Genomic DNA, 26,642 nt, shown 5'->3' on the forward strand with positions numbered 1-26,642 from the left:
GATGGCCCATCCAAACGCATGCATCCGATGAGGATGCTCTGAGGGCGTGGCTCTCTGGCCTGTGGACAGAGCCCCTGGGGAAGGCCACGGAAAGCTCTGCGCTTTGGACACCTGCCCCTGTGAGCAGCGCCCAGGCAGCCTTTCTGGAACTAAGACTGGTTTGGAGGAGAAACTAGTGCCTCCAATCTCCACAGTAACGATGGCTCTGTGTAGGAGCTTCCCCCTGGAACAGACCTTCTTTATTTTTAAGGCATTGATCCTGCCCCAGGGTGTTTTCCAGAACTTGCACTGCTCCCTAATTACCTAGTAATGCTGAGGCTTATGAAAATGCTGTCATTTGTGGGAGAAGGGGAGGGAAGAATGAAAGAAGAGGGGGTAAAAAAGACAGAAAATGCTGTTAAACCTGGCAGAGCTCCAGGGTGGGTAATTACATTCTTCGGGGTGGTACTCCTGCCACACACAGCCTGCGGAGTATTTTGGGAGCCTTCTGCAGGAATTATGCTAATAACATGGAAAATATTATCATTATTAGATTTTTTTTCTATGTCTTTTAAAATGGGGCCTTTCGAAAGCCACAGAGGCACCCTCTCTCTGATTGCATTTTTCCCAATTTGTTAGCTGTCAGCGATCTATTCTCAGATCATAAATTTGATGGCTTCTCCCACCCTTGAATTGTTTTACACTAGATGCCCAAAACATTCAAGCCAGAAGAGACCTTCGCACACCGCCCCCCATGTTTTACAGATGGAGACATGAGCCCAGGGAGGGCAAGAGCCAGGCTGATGCCACCCCAGGAAACAGGAGGTAGAGAGCACGGGTCTCCCCAGGCCTCCTCCCTCATCTTTTTCTTCCTCCGTGAGTCTCTGCTGTCAAATGCATCAAATATGGTATGTCAAAGTCAAAACAATAGGCAGCCATCAAGTGAGGGACCCTTGCCATTTTATAGATGAGCAAACAGAGGCCCAGAGAGGAGATGAACTTGTTCCCCAAGCTGATACTGGGGCTGGTGGCTGCCTTCCACTGAACTAGAACTGGCACTTGGTAGGCTGTGGGCCAGATCAAGCCCAGAGACACTTCCCTCTATTCTTTGTTTTTCCTGTCCAATGCAATTAAGTTATACTTTTAGTTCAGTTATACTTTATATAGCATATTAAAAAGCAGAGACATTATTTTGCCAACAAAGGTCCACCTAGTCAAGGCTATGGTTTTTCCAGTGGTCATGTATGGATGTGAGACTTGGACTGTGAAGAAAGCTGAGCGCCGAAGAATTGATGCTTTTGAACTGTGGTGTTGGAGAAGACTCTTGAGAGTCCCTTGGACTACAAGGAGATCCAACCAGTCCATTCTGAAGGAGATCAGCCCTGGGTGTTCTTTGGAAGAAATGATGCTGAAGCTGAAACTCCAGTACTTTGGCCACCTCATGCAAAGAGTTGACTCATTGGAAAAGACTGATGCTGGGAGGGATTGGGGGCAGGAGGAGAAGGGGATGACAGAGGATGAGATGGCTGGATGGCATCCGACTCGATGGACATGAGTTTGAGAGAACTCCAGGAGTTGGTGATGGACAGGGAGGCCTGGCGTGCTGTGATTCATAGGGTCACAAGGAGTCGGACATGACCAAGCGACTGAACTGAACTGAATATTGTTAAAAAGCAAACAAAAACAAAAAAGCATATTTAGGGTTGCCAGGGGAAGGGATACTTAGGGAATTTGGGAAGGTCATGTATGCACTGCTATATTCAAAATAAATAACCAACAAGGACCTACTGTATAGCACATGGGACTCTACTCAATGTTATATGCCAGCCTGGATGGGAGCGGGGTCTTGGGGAGAATGGATACATGTATATATATATGGCTGAGTCCTTCTCTTTTCACCTGAAACTACCACAATACTGTTAATCAGTTATATTCCAATATTAAAGAAAAAGTTTAAAGTTTGTGAAAAAAAGAATTATCAACAAAACCTACTAAAAAAATGAAACAAACAACAACAAAGAATACCCCCACAAAATCCATATTTCTGCTCTGTCTTAAAAACGAAAATCAGATCTGTCCACACCAGGCCTACACTTGCTTATGGCAACAGTCAGCTGCCTTCAAGCCCTGCAACCACCTTTGGACACACCCTAGGCCCTATTTTCTCTGCTCTCACTGCCTTCTCCCCAACTCGGAGGCTCACTTTATTCATCTCCCTGCTTGGCCCAAAGAGGCATTTGAATGTGAAATCCCTGCCCAACTCAATTCTCTTTGGTTTGTGGTATAAGGCCAAAGCCAAATAAATAAATCTGAGGCTATTTTGGCCACATGGTGGTGGAACTTACAGTATGCCACAGAAATGAACCAGGGTAGGTCAGAACTGACTTGGGGGTGGTGGCCGTGCTGTCTCTGGGGCACCATTTGAGCAGCATTAGAGCTTTTCCACGGGCCTGTCAGCTGGAACCCCTCCATGAGATACTTGTCCATTTGGACTTTTCGGGACACCCACCTTCAGGGATCCCATTTTAAAACGTGAAAAGCCTTGAAAGAAGATGAATGCAGTTTTCCTTCGATGTAACATAAACAGAGGGGGAGACTAGAATGGGGTGCTGGTGTCTAGCGCTTGGTATGCTAGTTGTTATGTGCCCTTAAGAAAGGCGTTTCAATCTCAGCACTACTGATGCTTTGGACCAGGTACTTCTTTGTGGTGGGGGCTGTCATGTGTATCGTAGGATGTTCAGCAGCATCCTTGGCCTCTACCACCAGATGTCAGTCATACCTCCCCAGCTATGAAAACCAAAACCATCTCTGCTACTGCTGCTAAGTCACTTCAGTTGTGTCTGACTCTGCGTGACACCATAGATGGCAGCCCACCAGGCTCCCTCGTCCCTGGGATTCTCCAGGCAAGAACACTGGAGTGGGTTGCCATTTCCTTCTCCAACGCATGAAAGCGAAAAGCGGAAGTGAAGTCGCTCAGTCGTGTCCGACTCTTAGCAACCCCATGGACTGCAGCCCACCAGACTCCTTCGTCCATGGGATTTTCTAGGCAAGAGTACTGCGGTGGGTTGCCATTGCCTTCTCCAAACATCTCTAGACATTGCCAAATATTCCCGGGGCGGGGAATGTGAAATCACTGTCCACTGATAACTATTGTCTTAAGCTAACCATCTAGCCACCTGAGCCTTACTTAATCTGTAAAATAGGTTCTAATTCCTGTCCTTGTGGAGTTGTTGGGAGGATGAAGTGAGATGAAGGATATACAAATGCTGTGTCAATCACAGCTTATCATGTATCTGTAGGGTTGGGTTGCCATCAATCATGACAGATTATGAACAGTCAAGTCTTCCAGACTGATATCAGGGACGGCAAATAGGATCGGGACCTACAGAAGAACAGTAAAAGACAACTAATGAAGGATAACATCAGATCATGCCGCTCAGGGATGTATGATATGTAGTCCTGACCTCTGAGGCTGAGATATAAGAAAGGCACCTCCCACCAGCCAGCAGTCAGTGTCTTCCTCCTCACATTCATTCCCGGTCGTGTAACTATCATACTAGTGAAAAACATCCCACGGCTCTCCACAGCTGCCAGGAATGCAGCGGCTTCCGAATCCTGACCCTGCCCTCTCTGGTCTCACATTTCCCAACCCCGTCTTTCCAGTCTGTACCACTGGCTGCAGGCTCATGGAGCATACGGCATCCTCACCTGCCTTCTGCCCCTGCGTGTGCTTTTCCCTTGGTTTGAGGTCTTCCCTCAGCCCTCACTGTCTGCCTGTCATCTCCTTACCAGCTCAGCATTTCTAAAGCCCCGTCGGCTCCCCACAGACAGACATATTGGCCACTTCCTCCCTTGCTCCCCAGTGTGGAGTTTACATCTCTATTAGAGCACATTCATGGCTGCCTTGGATGACAGTTGGCTGGGTTCCTCTGTATTCCTCTTCCACCAGATTCACCTGCCTTGAAGCAGAGACTATGTCTGATTCCTTTCCATAACCCCTTCACCTGATTCCCTATTGGAACAGAGAAAGTTCTCCATCAATGTTTGAGTTAGAAACAGGATAGAGTTGACCCTAAATGTAATTTGACCTAGATGCCCAAGCTTGAGATATGAAAGCTCCAGGTTTATTTGATGACTGAATAATTACATATTTAATAGGCCAAGGAGAGCTGCTTGACCATATTTGAGCAGGGCCATGACACAGTTAGAGCTATATTTTAGGAAAATCCATTTGACTGTATGATTTATAATGGTCATTGAAAATGCATCATTTTGACTCCTTTAAGTCCCTCTGCCCCAAAGTAAGCAAAACAAGTCTTACCCATTACAGGTAGGCGTTGAGGTTTTGCTAATTAAACCTTGCAAAGGGCTTTGAGATCTTGCTCTGAAAGGTGACAGAAGTGTGACGCTTTCAGTGACAGCCTAATTATTATTATTACCAGACACAAAGCTCAGAGAAACCTAAAAGATCCCCAGATACCACTCAAAACAGTAAGAGACAAAAAATGCAACTGGAGAAATTTTAAGATGGAATCCTCGCATCATGGACTCTCCCTGTTGTCAGAAACCTTAGAGGATTCCTGATCTGTTCTCACACCTTCCCAAGCTGATAATGCCCCTGCCCAGTTCTTCCTGCTCTTGGAGTCTGAGGGTTAACAGCTTGGGCCTGATGGTAGTGGCTCTTGTGTTCAAATCCCAATCTTTTCCCTGTTAACAGTGAAACAGGGGTACATGATTAGGCCTCAGTTTACCTATAAAATGGGGGTTTGATTACCGCCACAGTGTGATACACGCCACACTGCTTAGTAGGGTACCTTCCTGCTGTTTAGTTGTTAAGTTGTGTCCGACTCTTGTGTGACCCCACAGACTGTAGCATTCCAGGCTCCTCTGTCCATGGGTTTCTCCAGGCAAGAACACTGGAGTGGGTTGCCGTGTGTCCTCCTCTGGGGGATCTTCCTGACTCAGGAATCAAACCCACATCTCTTATGTCTCCTGCATGGAAGGGGGGCTCTTTACCACTGAGTCACCGGGGAAGCCCATTGTGGTACTTGGCCCATGGGAAGGAATAAACATTAGCTATAAAATCACTTGAGCGAATTAATATATGTGAAAGTACAGAGGAAATCATAAACCATCCAACCTGTAAGTTGTACCTAGTTTAGGGGCTCCATGGAACAGTCAGATATTTCTTGCAAATCCCAGCCCTTGTAGCTGTCCTGTGTGTGTATGTGATTATGTAATCTTGGTGAGGGAAGAGAGGAGTTTTTTGATAAAATGGCCTAGTCAAGTGGCAAGGCAAAACTAGGTTCAAAGCCTATTATTCTCTCCTGTTCTAACCGTGGAAAAAATGTGGTTTCCTTTTCATGGATTTTCAACTGTTGGGTGGGGGTTCTGACCAGGACAGTGGGCAAATTGCCCAGAACATTCAAGCTCATAGGTCGAAGTGTATGCTGGCACTGAAGGTCCAGATTCCATCTTAACAAATCCATGTCTTTATGATTTAATCCCTGGAGCCTTGTTTGTTTGTTTTTCATGGACACTTCCCAGGGCTGGTTTAAGAAGAGAATGAGGTAACCCTGTGAAGTCGCTTCAGAAACTGTAAAGTGCTTTGTGACTGCTCAGATGACTGCTATGCAACCCACAGGACGGCCCTGAACACAGCTGTCTTCTTTAGGGACTGTTTCGGCAGAAGCCCCTGTTCAGCAGGGTCTAGGGAGTTCCAGTTTACTCTAGACATGACCAACATCCAGAGATTATTGAAAGAAGCCTGGCTCCTCTCACTAGAATCCCTGCAAAATGACTCATGTAATTGCTCTGTGTAAGTATCCTTAGCCTTTATTGTACACCCACAAGATTAGGATGCTGTAGACTCCTGTGGAATGCAGAGGAAGGGGGAAGGGGGCTCATTTAAAATGCAGAGGATTGAGGAGACCACCAATCCCACTTGTAAAGGCAGCAGGGATCACTGAGTGTCCAAGTCAAGACACCTGCCGATCATTCCAGACCCTCATGTCTGCCTCTCTAGCATTCCTCCCAGCCTGGGGGTGGGGGTGGGGGTGGGGGAGCCTCTTTCCTTTAAAGTTCCTAGCAGGGCTTTCTAGGGTCTTCCCCTCAGGAATTAGTTGTAGGAATAATTGGGCCAGTGGAGTGCAGGAGATATATCCAGCACAGCTCTCGCACTCCTAGAAAAGTGACCTAGATCAAGCAGCAAGCAGCGGGCGGATGCAGGACTACTGTGGGGACCCCCTGCCACCTACTGACTTACAGCTGAACCCACATTCCCAGTCGCTTCTGCTGGCTGGGGGGCTGGTGGAGGGGGTGCTGAGGAAGGCGGGGGAGGGTGAAGGGGATTGGTAGGGCTGTCCCTTTCGGGAGCAAGCTCCAGGTATCACACCCCCTCACCGCCCACCCACCCATCAGCACACCCAACCAGGAGGCTAAGGTGAGGATGGGGAGGCAGGGGGCCATGGGGAGAGGAGGTCAGCTGCGGATCCTGGGAGCTGGCTTACTGGTGGGTATTAGCATAGCGCTGGCTGCCAGTGTGAGAGTGAGGGGGAGAGCGAGGGAGCAAGGGAGGGAGCGAGAGGCAGGCGGCGAGGAGAGAGCAGAGCAGAGCAGAGGGGGAGCGGCGCTCAGCTCGCAGGAGGACAGGCTTCTCTTTTCCGTGCTCAGTTAATCTGGCTGTCAGTTGGTGTTAACGCTGCAGTTTAAGCGCTCGGATTCCAAGGGAAACAGACAAACCTCGCAGAAGGCAGGCAGGAAGCAAGCAAGGACGGAAGGAACGGCAGGAGGAAAAGAATCGGCAGAAGAGAGAGAGGAATAAAGGGAAGGGGGGACACCAAATCTATGACTGGACCTGGGCTTCTTTTTCGCCAATGCAAAAAGGAATATGCAGCACATTTTTGCCTTCTTCTGCACCGGTTTCCTAGGCGCTGTAGTAGGTGCCAATTTCCCCAACAATATCCAGATCGGTGAGTGAGAGGGGCAGCCTGGGGTGGGACTTCATGGGTCTGGCCAGTTTTTTGAGGGGGAGGGGGTTTGTGTCCTCCCCCACCCCCGCTATGGGCTGTTGTGCTGGGCTATCTACCCCAGGCTGTCCAGCAGAGATGTGAAGGCTTGGGCGATGGTGTGGGGAGGGGGCTTCTCTGGATGGGATATGGGGCAGAGAAGCAAAGTGTGCTCTGTCTCTGTCTCTCTCTCTCACACACACAGACACATACACACACACAGGTCCTCACACACCACTCACACTCTAGGCATGAGCATGTGAAATGGAGGAACCACTGCTTTGGAGAAAAAAAAAAAATCAGGCTCTAACAAGGAAAGAGGTGGTAGGTGTTTAAAGAGTTAACTGCATGGCTTGGTAGATGGTGCCTGATTTCATTTATTTATATACATATGAGTGGTGTGTGTATTTATGTGTATGATTATGTATTAAATATACACATTTATATTTGAGAGAGGCAGTGATTTCTCCTCTAGGGGAGGGGAAAGAGACCCTCTAAAAGAAGGAGTGAAGGATCCTGGGTTCATTGCATCCACTAAAATAATCCTAAAAAGCCACCCCCAACCCCAGGCGAAGGGGGCTCTCTCCCCCACTCTGGACTCTCCTAGCTGCCTCTGTCTGCTGTCTGCCATGCTGGGCTGGGGGTTCCCGCTCCTCCGATTCTGGAACTTCCTAGCCTGTTTTCCTCCCCCTACTCCCTCAATTGCCCACTCCTCTTGGATTTTCTGTCCACGAGATGGTCTGCCTTTTATACACACACACACACACACACACACACACACACACACACAAACACACACCCACATGTCCCCCTCCCCTCCTCTTAGCTTCCCCATCACTGAGCTCCAGCCTCACAACTTGGAGACAGGTTTCAACGTGATGCCGCATGCTTTTCTTGTTCCCCATTTCCCTTTCCTTGTTGTCATGCTTCTCAAAGAGGACCCCCACCCTCCCTGAATTTATGGGACAGCGGATAGATACTGCTTCTCCCAGTAATAACGGGTGAAAGCCAAACAAACAGGAGCAGTAACACCAATAATGACGCGCGTCCACAAGGGCTCGGGAATTCAGTATGACCAGCATCTCAGGGCTGTTTGTGTCCCGGAATCCAGCAAACTGCCTTGCTTGAAGGCATCTTGCTGGGTCTGGGTGGTTTACTCTCTCCAGATAGAGGCAGGGCTCCACTAGGGACAGTTCCTGTTCCTAGGAGTTTGTGTTCCCTGTGAGCATGTGTGTTTGTGGGGCCATGTGTTGAAGGTGGTCTTTTGTTGGGCACACATGTGCTACTGTACTCTTTTGGCCTCTCCAGCGGGCTGGCTCTGAGGGTAGCTCCAATAGCCGCGGAGCAACTTGCTTTGTTTCCTGACACCTGTTAAGCTATATCCTGAAGTGTGTCTGTGTATGTGTATTAGTGCCTTAGACGCAAAACAAAACTTCCTGCCTCCGGAGACACTTCTCTTGCAGCCCAGCCTATAGTCACCTACCTCCCCACCCCCACTCACTCTCCCTCATTCATTGCAGGGGAGGAGGGAGACTGGGAAGTGTTTGGGGTGTGGTCATCTTGGTGGGGGGGGGGGGGGAGGTGGAGCATCAGAATCAAGAAGGAGTGTTTTGTTTTTACTCTTTAAAATGGAGGCATATGACCATGGGTAAATCATTTGCTCTTACGAGTGGCATTCTTTATGCTGGTACTTATGTCTTACCCATACTTTGCTGATTGGAAATACTTGTCTTCAGATATGTGTACTTGCTTTCTCCAAGTGCATCTGTGTATATTGCCATGGATGTATAAATGCACGAGATGTTTTGTGTACATATCTATGGTATGCTTATTTATGTATCTCTGCAGATTTTTTGTCATATTTAGCCCCAATTTGATTTCAAATGATTGAACCATTGTTTTTATTTTCACATAAAAGGTTGAACAGTTAAGTTATGGAACACACACTGAAAATATCACTGTCACCAGACAGTACTTCATTCTACTTGCACTATCTATAACAAAAGCCTTACAATTTATTTACTGGTTGTTAAAAACAAACACACATCTACTGTATAGGAAGTTACAAATGCATCATATTGGGATTGGGATTTCTGAGGAATCTCAGATTAACTTCTATGTAAACACTCACTATAGTTCAGTCTCTGGAAACTGCTGATTTCAGTTCACAGAAACACATTTTCATTTATTTACATGTCGGCAGTAAATACGAAGGTAAGGTGTGTACTCATGTTGCTTGGAACAGGAGCCCCACCAGGCACCTCTGGTTCTGCTTTTTGCTAGAATAGAATGCTAGCATCCTCTGGATGTTCCTGAGCCCCCACATCTTCCAAGTCCAAGGTGTTACCATGCAAATACACACAATGGCAACCCCTTATGTAACAAGTCACTCCTGGGATCATGAGTGATGAAAGAACCAGCGAACACTCTGTGCAGATAATCAAGAGTTTTTCAGAGGAAATGAATAAACTGGAGAGGGCTGGCAGACAGGTCTTGCCAGGTCAAAGACTACAAGGGTCAAAGTCAAAGAAAGGGTTACAGCACTAGGGAAGCTCACAGGACCCCAGGGCTAGACTTCACGCTGTAACACGCATTAATACTCCTTCCTGTATGGCTCTCTAATGAGAACTGGGTCTGATTCAGGAAAAACTAGACACGGCTAGGGTTTATGTGCGCACAAGAGCATAGGCTGCTTAAGCGGTTTGCTTGAGCGAGAGGGAGAAGAGAAACTCCACAATTCTGTTTTCTCTGACCTGAACTGAGTTGAGGGGTGAACAATCAAATCTTTGGGCAGAATGACAGATAATTAGAGGCTTTATCAATAAAAGCTCACCTGGAGAAGTTGAAGCCCCAGGATCCAGTTGAGTCCAAGTGAATTCTGATCCCCAGAATCAGGCAACAACTAGTGACTCTGACCTGGGGAGAAGAAATGGGCCCATCTGGGGTGGGCTGTTGAGGAATCAAACTTATCTCTAGCCCAGATACCATGTTGCATTTTCTGTCTTTGCAGGGGGATTATTTCCAAACCAGCAGTCACAGGAACATGCTGCTTTTAGATTTGCTTTGTCACAACTCACAGAGCCCCCAAAGTTGCTCCCCCAGATTGATATTGTGAACATCAGCGACAGCTTTGAGATGACCTACAGATGTAAGTAAATGCTTCTATTTCTGAGAATTCTTTCTGCGATCGACCATTAAAGGGAGGACCCGTACACAGCAGGTGGTGTCGCCAAAACGTTGAGTTGTCATCCCTTGTCTTAAGAGAAAGCACTCCCGGAAAACTGTCCAGGGCCTTGTGAGTGATTCTGTTCATTGATATTTGAGATCCTGCAGTGCTTCATGGAATAGGTTTGCATTCTCGCTGTCTGCTAGCTCTGAATGCCAGCCTGATGGATACTGGGGTTGACTGCATCTGCCCTAAACTCGCAGAGGTTTTCTGGTTTACTTGAGAGTTTCATACATAGGAAACTTCTGAGAGGCGTAGAATGAAAAGTTTTGACTTGGAGAATGTGGTTTACAATACTTATGTCCTTCCTGTGCACAGTTAAAAGAAAATGCCGCTAGATAAGAAAGGATACCTGAGGTGTCTATTTAGTTTTCCATTTTTAGAAAGGACCGATAATTATTTTAAAATCTGAAGCCTACATTATTTCCAAAGTGTTTTGAAGTGACCGATGGCTTACATAGTTTTGGGGTGGCGTTTGAGCACAAAAAAGAATAGAGGGGACCTCAAGAAGGAGAAAGTGACGGTGAAGTCGTTCAGTCCTGTCTGACTCTTGGTGACCCTGTGGACTGTAGCCTACCAGGCTCCTCTGTCCATGGGATCTCCAGGCAAGAATACTGGAGTGGGTTGCCATTTCCTTCTCCAGGGGATCTTCCCCACCCTGGCATCAAACCCAGGTCTCCTGCATTGCAAGCAGATGCTTTACCCTCTGAGCCACCAGGGAAGCCCAAGAAGGAGAAAGGAGAGATGAATTTCAGCCATCTGAACTGAATGTATTACAAAATGCGGGCAACAAACACCATTCTGAGTTTTTCTTGACTACCGGGTGAAAAGGAAACCTGTATGGTGGCATGACTGCCATTTTAAGACAGCTGAAAGCACAAAATTTAATCAGTAGCGACGTTTTCCCTCCAGGGATTAAGCTCGCATGGGAATTGATGGCATAGAAGTATAAACTGAATGGGCAAGAACAACTTGAAACTGGATTAAATTGGCACTGTAGGCTCTGGGTGCCACTGTGGCCTCGGTTGCTTCTGCTGAGCTGTGGATGGCAGAAGGCATGTACCATATTCCCTCCGTCTCTTTGCCATGGTTCCCCTCTTGACAAGCTCTCAGTAATTTGAACTGAACATGCCTTGAAGGCTCAAACAGAGAATTCAGCATTCTCCCTATTCCTAAGAATACTCAAAAGATAATGTATATGCAGATTCCAAGAATTTTAATTGTTAATCCAACAACGAATTATTATTATAATTACTCTAATTACCCAGCCATAAAGAAGAATGAAAGAATGCCATTGGCAGCAACATGGAAGGACCTAGAGATTATCACATTAAGTGAAGTCAGAGGAAGACAATCATATGATATCACCTATATGTGGAATCTAAATAAATTATATAAATGAACTTATTTAGAAAACAGAAATAGACCTACAAACATGGAAAACAAACTTATGGTTACCAAAGGGGAAAGTGGGGGTTGGGGGATATATTAGGAGTTTGGGATTAACAGATACACAAGACCATACATAAAATGGATAAGCAACCAGGATCTACTGTATAGCCCAGGGAACTATATTCAGTGTCTCATATTAACCTATAATGGGAAAGAATCTGGAAAAGTATATATATACAGCTTCCCATATACAGCTTCCCTGGTGGCTCAGTGGTAAAGAAGCTGCCCGCTAATGCAGGAGACACAGGAGACGCTGGGAAGATCCCATGGACAGAGGAGCCTAGTGGGCTACAGTCCATGGGGTTGCAAAGAGTCAGACCTGACTAAGTGACTGATCACACATATACATGAAGTATATATATATGTGTGTGTGTGTGTATATATATGAATCACTTTGCTGTACACCTGAAACATTGTAAAGCAACAATACTTCAATCAAAAAAATTATCATTATTTCAGATTCCATTTACTGAGGACTTACAGTGTGCCAACAACTATTTTATGGACAATTATAATAACCTTCATTACATTTATTGAGCATCTACTATGGCCCAGTAATGCACAAGTCACTTTTCATGTGTTGGTTTATTTCAGTTATTTTATTTAATCCTCACAGGATCCCTACAGTGCTCTATATTATTAATATCTTCCTTTTAGAGAAGTTGAAACTAAGGCTGCAACAGGTTATACAACTTGCTCAGGGTCACCTAAAAAGTAAATGGTGGCCTTGTGAGCCCAAGGTCCTTGTTCCTGGGCACTGTGAGAGATACACAGATCCCATGGTAACTAGATCAATTTTACTGAGATTACCCAAGAAACAAAAGGGAGCATTCAGACTCTTTACAAGCAGTGACCTGATAAAGCTCCTAAGGAAGAAACTTTAAAAAGCTTCAAATTGTAGCTACGGTTTTGCATAGGAGTGACCTACTGAACAAATAAAACAGCAATTCTACATTTTGGTAACGCTGAAGTTAAAAATCTTGTCAACTGTGTTACTCATTATCCTTGAAAAAGAGCTGAAGTTTAATTGGTGAATTGTAGTTCTGTGAAACCATCTCCCTGGAAAGCAAAAATAATATTGAGTAGGTATTTGGTTATTAGACAACCTTCATTTCTTTCAATATGGATTAAAGGAGAATCTTTAAGGGGAAGACTTAGGTGTGGCCATCAGTGTCTCTAGGAACTGCCAGAGACCATGCATGCCTTTCGCATGTATGTGCCTATGCTTATCTGTTCCCTGGAGAGAGGCTCCATAGCTTTCATCATTCTCTCCAAGGGGTCCGTTTCTCTAGAAGGACTACAAGCTTAGGGAATCTGGAAGAAGCAACGGCTGGCATGTGTATTCACTCACACTGCTGAGAACTGTCTCCAGCAGAGCTTGGTGGAAAGAGATGTTAACTGGTATTCTATTGTCAAGACGTTGACCAACAGGACAAGATAATACAAGATAAAAAATGGAGGAATGTTCTAAGGCAAAAAGTGATGCTTCTATACTGTTATCTTAACTACCTAAGACTTGATCTCTAATAGGGTTGCTGTCCATTTACTGAGAGGATTGAAATGTGATCAGGGTGTTATCCACTGTGGTTAGTGAACCTGAATCGAGTAGATCTGGGTTCTTCAACTTGATTCCTGCCAAATACCAGAGCATAGGTTTCTATGAATTTGGTCATTCTTTAAATGTTATGAACGGATACGGTTATTGGAAAAACAGAGACGATAAAAGATTTTTGTTCTCGGTGGTTTGCAGTTCAGTGGGGACACTGCTCAGGGGATTGCCTGAGAAACAGTAATGCTATTTTGTTCTTAGACCTTTAGTTTCTTCTCTTTAGTTCCGGGAACTGAGAGAGTACTAGGCAACTGGGGTGGTCATGGTGACATTGTAATTCCCAGCCTGCCTGGAAGATTCTCTGTTAATTATCATGTAAGATTAGGAAACCCTCTGGGGCTGTGCTCACTGTGGTTCACTAGTCTGGGAAAACTGACTTATATCCCAGTTTGGATTGAGTGAAAAATATTGAAAGGAGCAGAGAGGTGGTTTTAGGTACAATGCCTTAACTAATAATTTATTGAAAACAGAAAAAAAAACCATGATATTCGGATTTAATTTCATGTGCTTTTTGATATCTGGACTAGTAGTTAACGTTAAAGTAACTATCCCAGTCTTACCTCCAGAAAATAACCAAATCTTTATTTTTTCACCATTTTTCCGGTCATTTGATTGTTTTCCTATACATTTTGCTATTCATGATCCCTCCACCAGAGGGTGGAGAAGGGAAAGGAGAGGAAGTGTAACAGGAACTATTCCTGCTAGATGTATTAGCAACAGGAGCCTGCTTAAATAGGCAGAGTGGTACTTAGAGTAGGGGATGCAGGAGAAAGTATAGCTAATACCTCCAGCGAAGAAGAGAGTTCTACGTCTTCTTTGCATCCCATCTTTCCTGCTTTCCTTTTCTGCCATCATTAAAGGGGTAAAGTCACTGAATTGGCAACCCAAATGCTTTAGGATCTCCTCTGAGTAGTCTGTTGGGCCTCCCAGGTGGTACCTGGTGAGCTACAATCCACAGGGTCACAAAGAGTTGAACACAACTGAAGCAGCTTAGCATGCATGCACACACTGAGTACTCTTCCGGTCTCACAAGGGTAGGAGTTGAGGAGTCTGTCCATAGAGATGGTAGTTATGGACCAGCTATTCAGCCTATATTAGTGTCTTTATAACTATAAATAAAGGGGCAAATGAAATACTAGCTGGGGTTTCCATTAGATTTCGGAGGAGCACTGTTGCAATGATTTTTAATATTTATGTATTTATTTGGCTGCACCAGGTCTTAGTCACAGCATGCAGGATCTTTAGTTGCGGTATTCAAACTCTTCATTGCTGAATGTGGGATCCAGTTCCCTGACCAGGGATCGAACCCAGGCCCCCTGCACTGGGAGCACAAAGTCTTAGCCACTGGACCACCAAGGAAGTTCTGAGCACTGTTGCAACTTAAGTCTTACTTTTCATTTATCCATCCATTTACTTGTTCAGCAAATACACTGAATTTACACTGTATGCTCAGCTCTGTGTCAGGTGGTAGGAATACCATGACCAACAAAGAAGACACAGTCTCTTTTCCTGTGGGGGGAGACAGTTACAGATTAGCTGAGAGATCCTATGCACAAAAAATTCACCCAGGGAGCTTGTTTAAGGCAAGACTCAGGGGCAGACTATAGACTTTCTGAATCAGAATATTCAAGAGATAGCCCTGGGGAGATATGGTAGCAGTCAGTATGGCAATCACACTTGGAGAAATTCTCTTAAAAGTCTTGCATTCCATTAACAAGCATTTTTTGAGCCCTTAACCAAGCCCAGGCATGGTGTTAAGTACTTGAAATGCAGACAAAATTAAGACATGTTCCTTGCCTGGGAGGACTTTATTCCCAGTGAAACCAACTGTGCCGTAAAGAGAAAATTAAAATGTAATGTAAATGTTATAGCTCAGGTGGTAGAAATCCACCTGCAATGCAGGAGACCCCGGTTTGATTCCTGGGTCAGGAAGAAACCCTGGGGAAGGGATAGGCTACCCACTCCAGTATTCATGGGCTTCGTTGTGGCTCAGCTGTAAAGAATCCACCTACAATGCAGAAGATCCCTGGGTTCGATCCCTGGGTTGGGAAGAACCCCTGGAGAAGGGAAAGGCTAACCACCTGAGTATTCTGGCCTAGAGAATTCCATGGACTGTAGAGTCCATGAGGTCACAAAGAGTTGGACACAACTGAGCAACTTTCACTGACTCATTCACTCAAATGTTACAGCATCCATTAGCATGGAGGATCAGGAGATGCTTTGAGAAGTGGGGTCAGCCTCTCAGATGCTGGTGGTTCAACTGAGTTTCAATGATAAGCAGAAACATTCCAGGAGGTCAAGGGCAGGGAGCAGAAAGAGGTGAGATAAGTGTGTCTCGGGCAGGAGGAATAGCATATGCCAAAGAGAACTCTTGACCTAGTTCTTCATCTGCTGTGACCTCCTGTGGTACTCCATGCTGGCCTCTCATTGGTCAGTTATCAAACTCTGCAGAAGGGGTCATCCAATGGCCATCCATAAGCCACCGTCAGCAAAGTGTTTAAGAAGCATGGAACTGCACATTGAAAAGTGGACGTCTTAGCTCTCTTTGAAATTTTAAACCATTTGGCCACACTGGACCCTGGGTCTATGTAGCCCCACTTGACTAGAATGGGAGTATCCCACCTGGATGGCTTCTTTCTTAAACAGCCCACTACTCTCCTTGTCTTCACCTGCTTGGCTCCTGGAAGCATTGAGTTTTTAAGTCCCAGTTGATTTGTCCTGTAATGTTGCTGGTGTTGTGTGTTTATAGGTCAATCTACCACCAGAATGTGAATTGCTATTCAGAAAGACCATGTATAGATATTGTTTGGTGTGGCTGAGAGGAGCTGGCACAGGACTAACACAAATGAACAAATGTTTCCAAGAATCAAAGAATCACACAGCATAGATGCTGGAAGACGATGTGACAATCAGGTTGAGGTCAATGTGCATATTTGCAGGGCATCTCCCTCTGATGTGGATCTACTTAGGAAGCCCAAGGGCATTCTTACAAGACGTTAGGCACTGGCAGCAGACACATGCCTTCTTAGTTCTTGCCGAAGCATCCCTCATCTTTTTCAGAGCTGCGAACTAAAAGTCCAGGGGCTTGTTTTGCTTGACTTGCACAATTCTTTTCAAACTTTGGCATAAAAATCCACATTGCTGGCTTCTCTGGAAAAAACCCAGGGCATCAGACAACTCTGGACCCACATTCCTGCTCAGCTCCTATGGTCTTGAGCTGAGAAATGCTGCCTGATTTAAGTATAAGGCATAATCTCTCAAGTTTACCAAAGTCCTGCCTGCTTCTATCAGACATGTGACCAGCATAACAACATCATGTTACTCGGCTGGGACTGTAAGCAGGCCAATGTGCTTACATACGCCTGATTAATATCCTTTAGCATCTGCCATTTTATTATTTTATTTTAATAATATCTATTCCTCAGTCTGCAATAAACAGTAGAGGACACAAAAGATATGTAACTCTTGCTCTCAAAAGATTGGTCTAGGGAATTCCTTGGCAGTCCAGTGGTTAAGACTCCATGCTTCCACTGCAGGAGGCTCCAGTTCAATCCCTGATCAGGGAACTAAGATCTTGTAAGCTGTAAAATACAGCCAAAAAGCAAACAACTGGCTTTCATGTAGTAATTTAAAAAATGGAGGACCAGTGGGATGGTAAACAAAGATTGTTTTGAAGACCCATCACATAACAGAGACTTCATATATGTCATCTTATTTACACTTTATAATAATCTTGAGAGGCTATTATTCCCATTTTATAGATAATTCTGCTGATAGTGAAAATGATTGTGTCTTCTCCATATTACACAGTGAATATAAGACTCTAAGCTAATATGTGAAGCCAGCTTTGCAGACTCTAAAACTCAGTGACCTTTCACCCTTGTAAGATCGAGGACATAAAAAACTGAAATGGCAGGAAAAAAGCCCAACACAAGACATGCCAAAAAGAAGTGAAGCTCATGATTTAGGATTAAGTGCGAAGACTTCCAAGGCAGAGGCGGGTGGCTGTGGATAAAGAATGAGTATTGGGGGAGGTGGAAGAGGGGTAGGCATTTAAGGGAGGAGCGGATCTTCAGAGTGTCATGAGAGGAACATTTTTGAGTGAGCAAAGTCACAATAATTCTCCTCCCCTCATCTCTACCACTACCGTATATGATTGTTTTGCAATCAAGGTAGAGAGTTGTTGTGTTGTTTGTTTTGTGAGGTAGAGAGTTTGGATTTTATCTCTCGTATATACACTCAGTTACATGGCAGATGTCTTCATTGCTTGGTTTCTCCATCTTTATCTATGCCCTCACTTTGAGATACATGGGCCCCAACACTATCTGTGGGTGACTCTTGATAACATTGATGATTATAATTTTTTTGTTCAGAAACGTGTTTATGAACATCACTTCCTCTGATTAGTTTGAAGACTTCGGTTGAGAAGGGTGACATTACTGTTTTCTTGGATGCTCAAGAGAAAGTAGTTACATAGGACATTTGGAAAACTAAGGTTTGTTTATTTGTCTATGCATTCCTTCAAAGCTCTTTTATTATTGCCCCCCGCCCCCTGCATGGAGTATATGTACCACTATGGCCCCCTTTCATACCCTTGTAGACTGCATTTATTGATTACAGAATTGTTTTCCACTGAATCTAGACATAGCCTTAAATTCCCTCTCGCCAGAGCATTCCAAGCAGCTACTACAAATTGCTCAGAGTTGCAGCTGATATACAAGATAAAATCCATTTGCCATTACAAGGCACTACACTGGGAACTGGGGAAAATAAAATGCATTAGGCATTGATTCTCCCCTTAAGGAGCTCAGAGAAAATAGGCATGCACAAAAAAACTGATATATTGGAGAGGTTCTCAGCACTCCCTCTATCTCTATCTCTCTCTCTCTCTCACACACACACACACACACACACACACACGATCAGAGGAGGGACACACACACACACACACACACATACACACACACACGATCAGAGGAGGGAAGGAAAACATCCAGTTGAAGGAATCAGACCAGGTTTCATAAAACGAGTACATTTGAATTGAATTTAGAAGGGCAGGTAGAATGTAGACGGGAAAATAGGAAGATACACACACACACATATACACACACACCAAGTTCAACCACTGTAAAGTATATTGGATTGAAACTTACAGACATGGGCTCAAATGCCAGACTATGTCCTTGGATCATTCATGTGTAAATGACGCAGAGGACCACTCCCAAGCTTCTGTGACCTCTAAGAGTCCTTCTTGGGCTGTATTTCTATGATAAGAGTGAACAGAAAACTCCAGCGATAAATTAAAATAAGATGCTTTTGTACCAGCCTTTAGTTGGATGGAGGCTCACTAAACAAATTGAGACTCTGAGAAAAGCTCCAAGCCTTTTCTACCAAGTTGCACAGTCAGGCTACATTTGTACATATAAAACGATTATATTAACCCAAACGTGGGCCTCAGGTGCATTCATTCAATATTCAACAGATATGCTACATTTAAAATGGACTTTATCTCTTGGATAAAATGGATAATAAACAAGGACCTACTGTATAGCACTGTCAACTCTGCTCAATATTATATAACAACTTAAATGGGAAAAGAATTTGAAGAGAATTGATATATGTATGTGTATAACTGAAGAACTCTGCTGTAAAAACTTTAGGTAAAAATTATCACAACATTGTTAATCAACTATGAACAAACGAACGTGAAGTCGCTCAGTTGTGTCCGACTCTTTGCGGCCCCATGGACTGTAGCCTACCAGGCTCCTCAGTCCATGGAATTTTCCAGGCAAGAGTACTAGGGTGGGTTGCCATTTCCTTCTCCAGGGGATCTTCCCAACCCAGGGATCAAACCCAGACCTCCTGCACTGCAGGCAGATGCTTTACCGTCTGAGCCATCAGGGAAGCAACTAGGAATCAACTATACTCCAATATAAAATAAAAAGTTTAAATTCAACAGGTATTTATGGAGTGCTTACTACTGTGAACAAGAACAGAAGGCAACCCCATGCTCATGGAGCTTACTGGCTAGTAAGGGACACAGCTATTCGTAAACTAATCATACAAATAAATATGTGAAAGAAACATATGTGTAATATGCTTCAATGGAAGCATATTACAAAGGAACCAGCATTGGGCAGAGAGATGAATAGGCGTCTGAGCTGAAAACTGAGCGCTTTCAGCAATGTGGTGCTGAAAACAGGAGGAATATTCTAGAAGCATTCTGGGCAGAGGACTGGTGGGGGGAAAGGGATGTGGGAAGCGTGGGGCTGGAGAGGGTGGCACAAGTCAGGCTTGGTGTGCCCTGTTATGGATTTTGATCTTTAGCCCAGGAGCTGGGGAAACCTACTGAAGGGCTCCAAGCAGAGGAATGCCACGTTCAGATCTGTTTTCTCAGTGGGAATCAGAGGCTCCAGAACACTTGACCACTTTCGTGCTCCCTGGAGACTTTTTGCTAATGCAGCAGCAACTATTGTTCCTTTACTCCTGTCCCCAACGTGGGGTGGAGTCTCGCAGATGGGCAGAGGGATGGGGACGGACAGTGAGGAAAAGGCTGGGCATAGGGCTGACTCTGTGGTGTGTCCGTGATGTACTCTTGGAGATGACGCTGACTCAGCAGAGGGCCAGGAAATCTGGTGAGTGTGTGTGCAGAGGCAGAGACTCATCTAGAACTCCACTTAGCATTATCAACAAGGAAGGCTACATGACACTGAATCCTGTTCTCCACTCAAACCAGGCAGTTCAATGATCCTCAAATTCATACTGCTGTTTCCTCCAACCTACAAATTCCTCCTCGCACATCCGCTTGTCGAAATTCTGTCCTTCTGGTGCGTCCTAGTTCTTATACCACGCATGATAAGTTGTTTCAGTCGTGTCTGACTCGTTGTGACCCAATGGACTGTGGCCTCTAGGCTCCCCTGTCCATGGGATTCTCCAGGTAAGAATACTGAAGTGGGCTGCCACGCCCTCCTCCAGGGGATCTTCCTGACCCAGGGATCAAACTGGAGGTGTCTCTTATGTCTCTTGCATTGGCAGGCAGGTTCTTTACCATGAGTGCCACGGGGACCCTCCTACTCCACCCATGCACCCCTCTTCTCTGCCCTGTGGCCCTTTGTGTCTTCCTCACAGCAGATGTCAAATTGAACCCTGAGTTTTAGTTACCTGGACCCTTATTTTATCTGCCCGGCTGGACTAAGCAGCTTGGGGGCAATGCCTTTGATTTTTTAGCTTCCCATGACGGACTCTACCAGAGAATAGCGTGTGGCGGTACTGGTGGAATGAATGAGTGCATGAATGCATAGCTGTATATCGAGAAAAAAGTGAAAGTGTTGGCCACTCAATTGTGTCTGACCCTTTGTAACCTCACTTACTGTGGCCCACCAGGCTCCTCTGTCCATGGAATCCTCTGTCTAGGCAAGAATACTGAAGTGGGTTGCCATTCTCCTCTCCACATTCTCATTTCTCCACAGAATCTTCTCAACCCACAGGTTGAACCTGGGTCTCCTATATTGCAGGCAGATGCTTTATCATTTGAGCCACCAGGGAAACTGGATATTATGTGACATCAATGGCAGGGATGAAAATAAGGCTGCATTATTACTGTTTACAGGGTAGCACTTTGCTACAATGAGTTTTGAGAGTTTCAGCGTTGTAAATTCCTTTGGAAGGCTATTATAGCTATGTAGCTGAAAAGTGGGGGATGAAAAGTCCAATCAAAATGTCACTCCAGTTTCTACTGGATTGTTGTCAGTCAGGGTCCTAAGTAAGGTATATATACATGAAAAGAGCACTAGGTCATGTCTGACTCTAGTGATCCCATGAACTGTATCCTGCCAGGCTCCTCTGTCCATGGGGTTCTCCAGGCAAGAATACTTGAGTCGGTTGCCATTTCCTTTTCCAAGGGAACTTCCCAACCCAGGAGTTGAACCCAGGTCTCTCCCACACTGCGGGCAGATGCTTTACCAACTGTGTAAGTAAGGTATGAGGCTCCATTTTCTAAACAATGGATTTCAGGTTCAAGGACTGGCTCTGCCATGGATGCCCTGCTTGGGCACGTCAGTTCTCTTTTCTGAACATCAGTTTCTTTCAAATGAAGGTAATAATTATAGCAGTGATGCATGGCTATTTTGAGAAGGAGTAAATGATGGTTGATTTCAAATCAACTTCCCACTCCATAAGATGCTCAGCGGTAGATACTTTTTTCCTCCCCTTTTCACAGATGAGGAAGCAGAGTTCTCAGGGGAGTGAGTGAGGCAATGGCCTGGGTTTCTGGTTCCGTCCCTAGACATGTGCGGCTGGGCTGGGAGTGCTTTCTTCATTTCACTGTATGCTGTGTCTACTCAGCCCCTTTTGGATGCTGCAGCTTCCTTTATGTGGCAGCAGCCCCCTTGCTCCCCTGATGTCCATGCCTGCTGCTTATGCCACACAGCCCTGCGTACCTTCAAGGGAACGCAGCTCTGTGCCAGCTGTGGTCAGGATGTGCAGAGCACAGAGGTTACCAGAAACCTTTCTATATCCAGCCAGTCCCGTGACTCTTCTGTAAGACAGCTTGCTGTCCTGCGGGCACAGGGAAGCCCAAGGTCACCAGAGGTCTGGATCCCAGAGGATGCAGGCAAAACCGGGGTTAATGAGGCAGCTGGAGGCTAATGACATTACATGGAATCTCTAGAATGGAAAGGAATTTTTTGAGAATAGCTTTTATTTTGTGTACAAAAGTAATTGTGTGTATTATAGAAACCACATGGACAGACACACCAAACACAATAAAATCTGTATAATTACAGTACTAAGGATAAACTTCCCATCTTTTTCTGAATGTGTCAATTTAAAAATTAAGAACTAGAGGAGTGGGAGAGAGACTCAAGACGATATAGATGTATACATATAGTTGATTCACTTTTTGTACAGCAGACACTAACACAATATTGTAAAGCAATTATATTCCAATGAAAAATCTAAAAATTAAGAATATATTTATATTATGGCTTACTTTTTAGAAGACATTAAAATGAATGTGTAATGTTGAAAATAACATGTGTTCCACTGAGTTTTTTTAAAAAGCCATTTTATTAGCCAGTAATTTATTTCATCTATCTCCTTTTATTGAATATCTAGTTTATCCCCAAATTTTTTTTTCTAAAAATAATGCTATGATGATCATCCCAATAAAAGTTTAGCTGTTTGTATGTATCATTCTGATTTTAAGAGCATTAGAGAATCAGTGGGACAATTTCCAATGAGATTTAATACAATGGCATATACAGGAATTGAAATAACTTGTTCAATGCCAACTTTGACATTGCTTTGTATGACCTTGAGAAGTTTTTGTGTCCAGTTTAGTTCCTAGATGTATAATAAGGAGTTGATAATAATATATTCTCAAGGCTATTGGGAAAATGACATTACTTACATTAAGCAGCTTGGAAAAATCAGAAGTGCTAGGCAAACACAGTGTAATATAATTAACTAGTGTATTTGGCTTAAGAAATTACACAACCCCATTTGGGCAGTGAGTAGTCACGACTCTTTTGGTGGCAAGGGGTAGAGAACCGGAGAGTTTTGATTTCAGCTGGATTCAGGAGCTTGAATGGCAGCATCAGGACAGAGCGAAACCCTCTAGATTTGGGGCTTTGCTTTTCTCTGATTGGCTTTGCACTCAGGTGACAGTTCCCAGTATACAGCCCGCCTACACCTGCCCATCTCAAAGCCCAGTGGAAAGAGAACTTCTCCTTTGGCCTCTGTTCCACAGAAGTCCTAGATCTGATGTCACTGAATAAAAATTAGGACATATGCTCATTCCTGAACATGGCACACTGGCCAGCAATTCACATTCTTCAGGTTGTTCTAAGATTATTCACATGACTTCTTAGATCTTGGGGTGGTAAGAAGAACCAAGTGGACTGTTGGATTCCTTCAGCCTATCCAAACTACATGGACATAAGGGAGGAGTAATTCCTCCAAAGGAAGTCAGGATGCTGTTACCAGAACAATGAACATTAGTTACTCAGTAGACAAAACACACACACACACGCGCATGCACACACACACACACACACACACACACATGTGTCCTCCTATGGCACGTGTCTTCAGAAGGGAAAATTCAGAGTAGATGGAGCTAGACCAAGGGTCAACATGGTAAAACAGAAAAACACCACCAATGAGAGAGGCACATACAAGGGATGGTGGTTGGAATGGCAAGATCAAGGCCAGTGCAGGCAACAAGTTTGAAATCCAAGCAGACTCATGGGTTAGTCAAAGCTACGAGGACTCTCCGCTAATCTCTGCTCAGCCTAAGAGCAAACCCTTGTTCATGGAGCAGTTTCAGGAAGCCCACATGTGTATGGCTGGGGGTGTCCCTCCACACCACTCATTGATAGAATGAGTGCTGTCAGGAGCCCTAACTTATCTGGTGATCTTGAGGTTAGCCATACTCTCTCTGAGTGATCAAGACATTCTCTGCTCTACTCAGACACCCAAGCTATTGTGCACAAACCCTTTAACAGTTCCTGTTGGAGTCTTGGCTACAATTCTGATAAGCCCACACCACCAGATGGTAAGTTCTTCTAATTGGTTCTATCTCTTCTAGTTTTTGGCAGGAATGAAGCCTTCCCTATGCCTCAAGATGGGGGATAGAAAGAGCCAGGAAGAAATGACGGAGGTTTTAACCTCTGTTAAACAGACAGAGATCTTAAGTTAGTTCTTGTTCAAGGAAAACAGAGTGGTATTTTTTTTTCTCCACTTAAGGCTGTGGATTCACCATGGACTGAAATTCTAAAATGAATGCTGATAAAACACAGGATTCTAACGACTGAAAAATGGTTTAGATAGAAAAGTCAACTGGTCTTTCAGCAACCGATATTTATGGAGCATCATGGTAGAAATAAGTGCTTATTTGGTAATCATTTCTTCCCCAAACTCCTTGGGAAGAGTATATCTCCTGGTTCCACTAATGCTATATTTGGTCATGTGACTTGCCTTGGAAAATGGGATATTTGCATGTTTCAAGCAGAAGTCATTGAAAGAACATGCTCTAGAGAACCATCTGCTCCCAGAAGAAAGATAAATGCAAAAAACAGGTGCTACAGTCAACCTACACACTGAAGTCTGAAGCAAAGTCATCTCAACTGACTGGCAGACTCATAATACTAAATACTCATTGTTATATACCATTGGAAATGGGGTTGCTTGTTATGCAGCAATAGCTGACCAATACAAGCAACCATTGTATGTTCCACACTTTGCTAGGTACTGAAGGAACAATGCAGAGTGAAAGATATGGTCTTGGTTCCCACAAAGCTCATATTCTATAGAGATATAGGAAATAAATAACATTTACAAATAAAAACTAGTAATAGAGATTATATCTATGGTCATAAAGAAAATAGGATGTAGTGGCAAATAACTATTGTAGAAGAAAACACCTACTTTCGATTAAGTGGTCAAGGAAGACTTCCCCAAGGAGGTGATATGTAAGTTCAAATATGAAAATTGGAAAGGAGCCAGACAGGTGCATGATTCTCTGTGGGATGTGAAAACACAGCCACATGGGAAAGTTAGATTAAGCATCTCGCTCTAGGCAGGAGAGAAGGAGGGGCTCTGAAACAATTCCTTGCCAAGTCAGGTCACTCCTAGGGCAGGTTGTCCAAGAGAGTATGCTGGCTTGCTTGCCCCAAGTTGCACGTGCAAGTCAAAAGCTGACAAAGATGTGCTTGCTGCCAAGGCAAGACAGCCACAGGACAGGGAAGCGATGGAGCATAGCAGAGACAGAGGTAAGACTTCCTAGGGCATTCCTAACAGAGAGCTGATAGCATTAAGTTGGCTTACAGCTCAACATTCAGAAAATTAAGATCACAGCATCTGGTCCCATCAGTTCAGTTCAGTTCAGTTGCTCAGTCGTGTCTGACTCTTTGCGACCCCATGAATTGCAGCACTCCAGGCATCCCTATCCATCACCAACTCCCAGAGTTTACCCAAACTCACATTCATCGAGTTGGTGATGCCATCCAGCCATCTCATCCTCTGTCGTCCCCTTCTCTTCCTGCCCCCAATCCCTCCCAGCATCAGAGTCTTTTCCAATGAGTCAACACTTCGCCTGAGGTGGCCTAAGTATTAGAGTTTAAGCTTTAGCATCATTCCTTCCAAAGAACACCCAGGGCTGATCTCCTTTAGAATGGACTGGTTGGATCTCCTTGCAGTCCAAGGGACTCTCAAGAGTCTTCTCCAACACCACAGTTCAAAAGCATCAATTCTTTGGCACTCAGTTTTCTTCACAGTCGAACTCTCACATCCATACATGACCACTGGGAAAACCATAGCCTTGACTAGATGGACCTTTGTTGGCAAAGTAAGTCTCTGCTTTTGAATATGCTATCTAGGTTGGTCATAATTTTCTTCCAAGGAGTAAGTGTCTTTTAATTCCATGGCTGCAGTCACCATCTGCAGTGGTTTTGGAGCCCCCCAAAATAAAGTCTGACACTGTTTCCACTGTTTCCCCATCTATTTCCCATGAAGTGATGGGACCAGATGCCATGATCTTCGTTTTCTGAATGTTGAGCTTTAAGCCAAATTTTTCACTCTCCTCTTTCACTTCCATCAAGAGGCTTTTTAGTTCCTCTTCACTTTCTGCCATAAGGGTGGTATCATCTGCATATCTGAGGTTATTGATATTTCTGCTGGCAATCTTGATTCCAGCTTGTGCTTCTTCCAGCCCAGTGTTTCTCCTGATGTACTCTGCATATAAGTTAAATAAGCAGGCTGACAATACACAGCCTTGGCGTACTCCTTTTCCTGTTTGGAACCAGTCTGTTGTTCCATGACCAGTTCTAACTGTTGCTTCCTGACCTGCATATCTGGTCCCATCACTTCATGGCAAATAGATGGGGAAACAGTGGAAACAGTGGCTGACTTTATTTTGGGGGGGTCCAAAATCACTGCAGATGGTGACTGCAGCCATGAAATAAAAAGATACTTCCTCCTTGGAAGAAAAGTTATGACCAACCTAGAAAGCATATTCAAAAGCAGAGACATTACTTTGCCAACAAAGGTCCGTCTAGTCAAAGCTATGGTTTTTCCAATGGCCATATATGGATGTGAGAGTTGGACTGTGAAGAAAGCTGAGCACCAAAGAATTGATGTTTTTGAACTGTGGTGTTGGAGAAGACTATTGAGAGGCCCTTGGAGTGCAAGGAGATCCAACTTGTCCATCCTTAAGGAGACCAGTCCTGGGTGTTCATTGGGAGGACTGATGCTGAAACTGAAACTCTAATACTTAGGCCACCTCATGCGAAGAACTGACTCATTTGAAAAGAGCCTGATTCTGGGAAAGAATGAAAGCAGGAGGAGAAGGGAGCGACAGAGGATGAGATGG

The 26,642-nt window shown here is 44.6% G+C and overlaps 1 protein-coding gene across 7 annotated transcripts in view; it reads left to right on the forward strand.

Annotated features, from left to right (window-relative positions):
- The first annotated feature begins 5,414 nt into the window (after window positions 1-5,414).
- Window positions 5,415-26,642, forward strand: part of GRIA1 (glutamate ionotropic receptor AMPA type subunit 1) — a 355,517-nt gene continuing 334,289 nt past the window's right edge. For 3 of the 7 annotated variants that reach the window (XM_069589978.1, XM_069589982.1, XM_069589981.1), the window contains exons 1-2: window positions 6,523-6,950; window positions 9,997-10,134. In XM_069589978.1, coding sequence (XP_069446079.1) covers window positions 6,869-6,950; window positions 9,997-10,134 — 220 coding nt within the window. In that variant the 5' untranslated portion in view covers window positions 6,523-6,868. Of the gene's footprint in view, window positions 5,798-6,517; window positions 6,951-9,996; window positions 10,135-26,642 lie in introns of those variants that run through there. The other 4 variants (XM_069589980.1, XM_069589979.1, XM_069589983.1 and 1 more) reach the window with 3 other exon arrangements.

The sequence above is a fragment of the Ovis canadensis genome, chromosome 5, assembly GCF_042477335.2.
Source record: "Ovis canadensis isolate MfBH-ARS-UI-01 breed Bighorn chromosome 5, ARS-UI_OviCan_v2, whole genome shotgun sequence".
Lineage (NCBI taxonomy): Eukaryota > Metazoa > Chordata > Mammalia > Artiodactyla > Bovidae > Ovis > Ovis canadensis.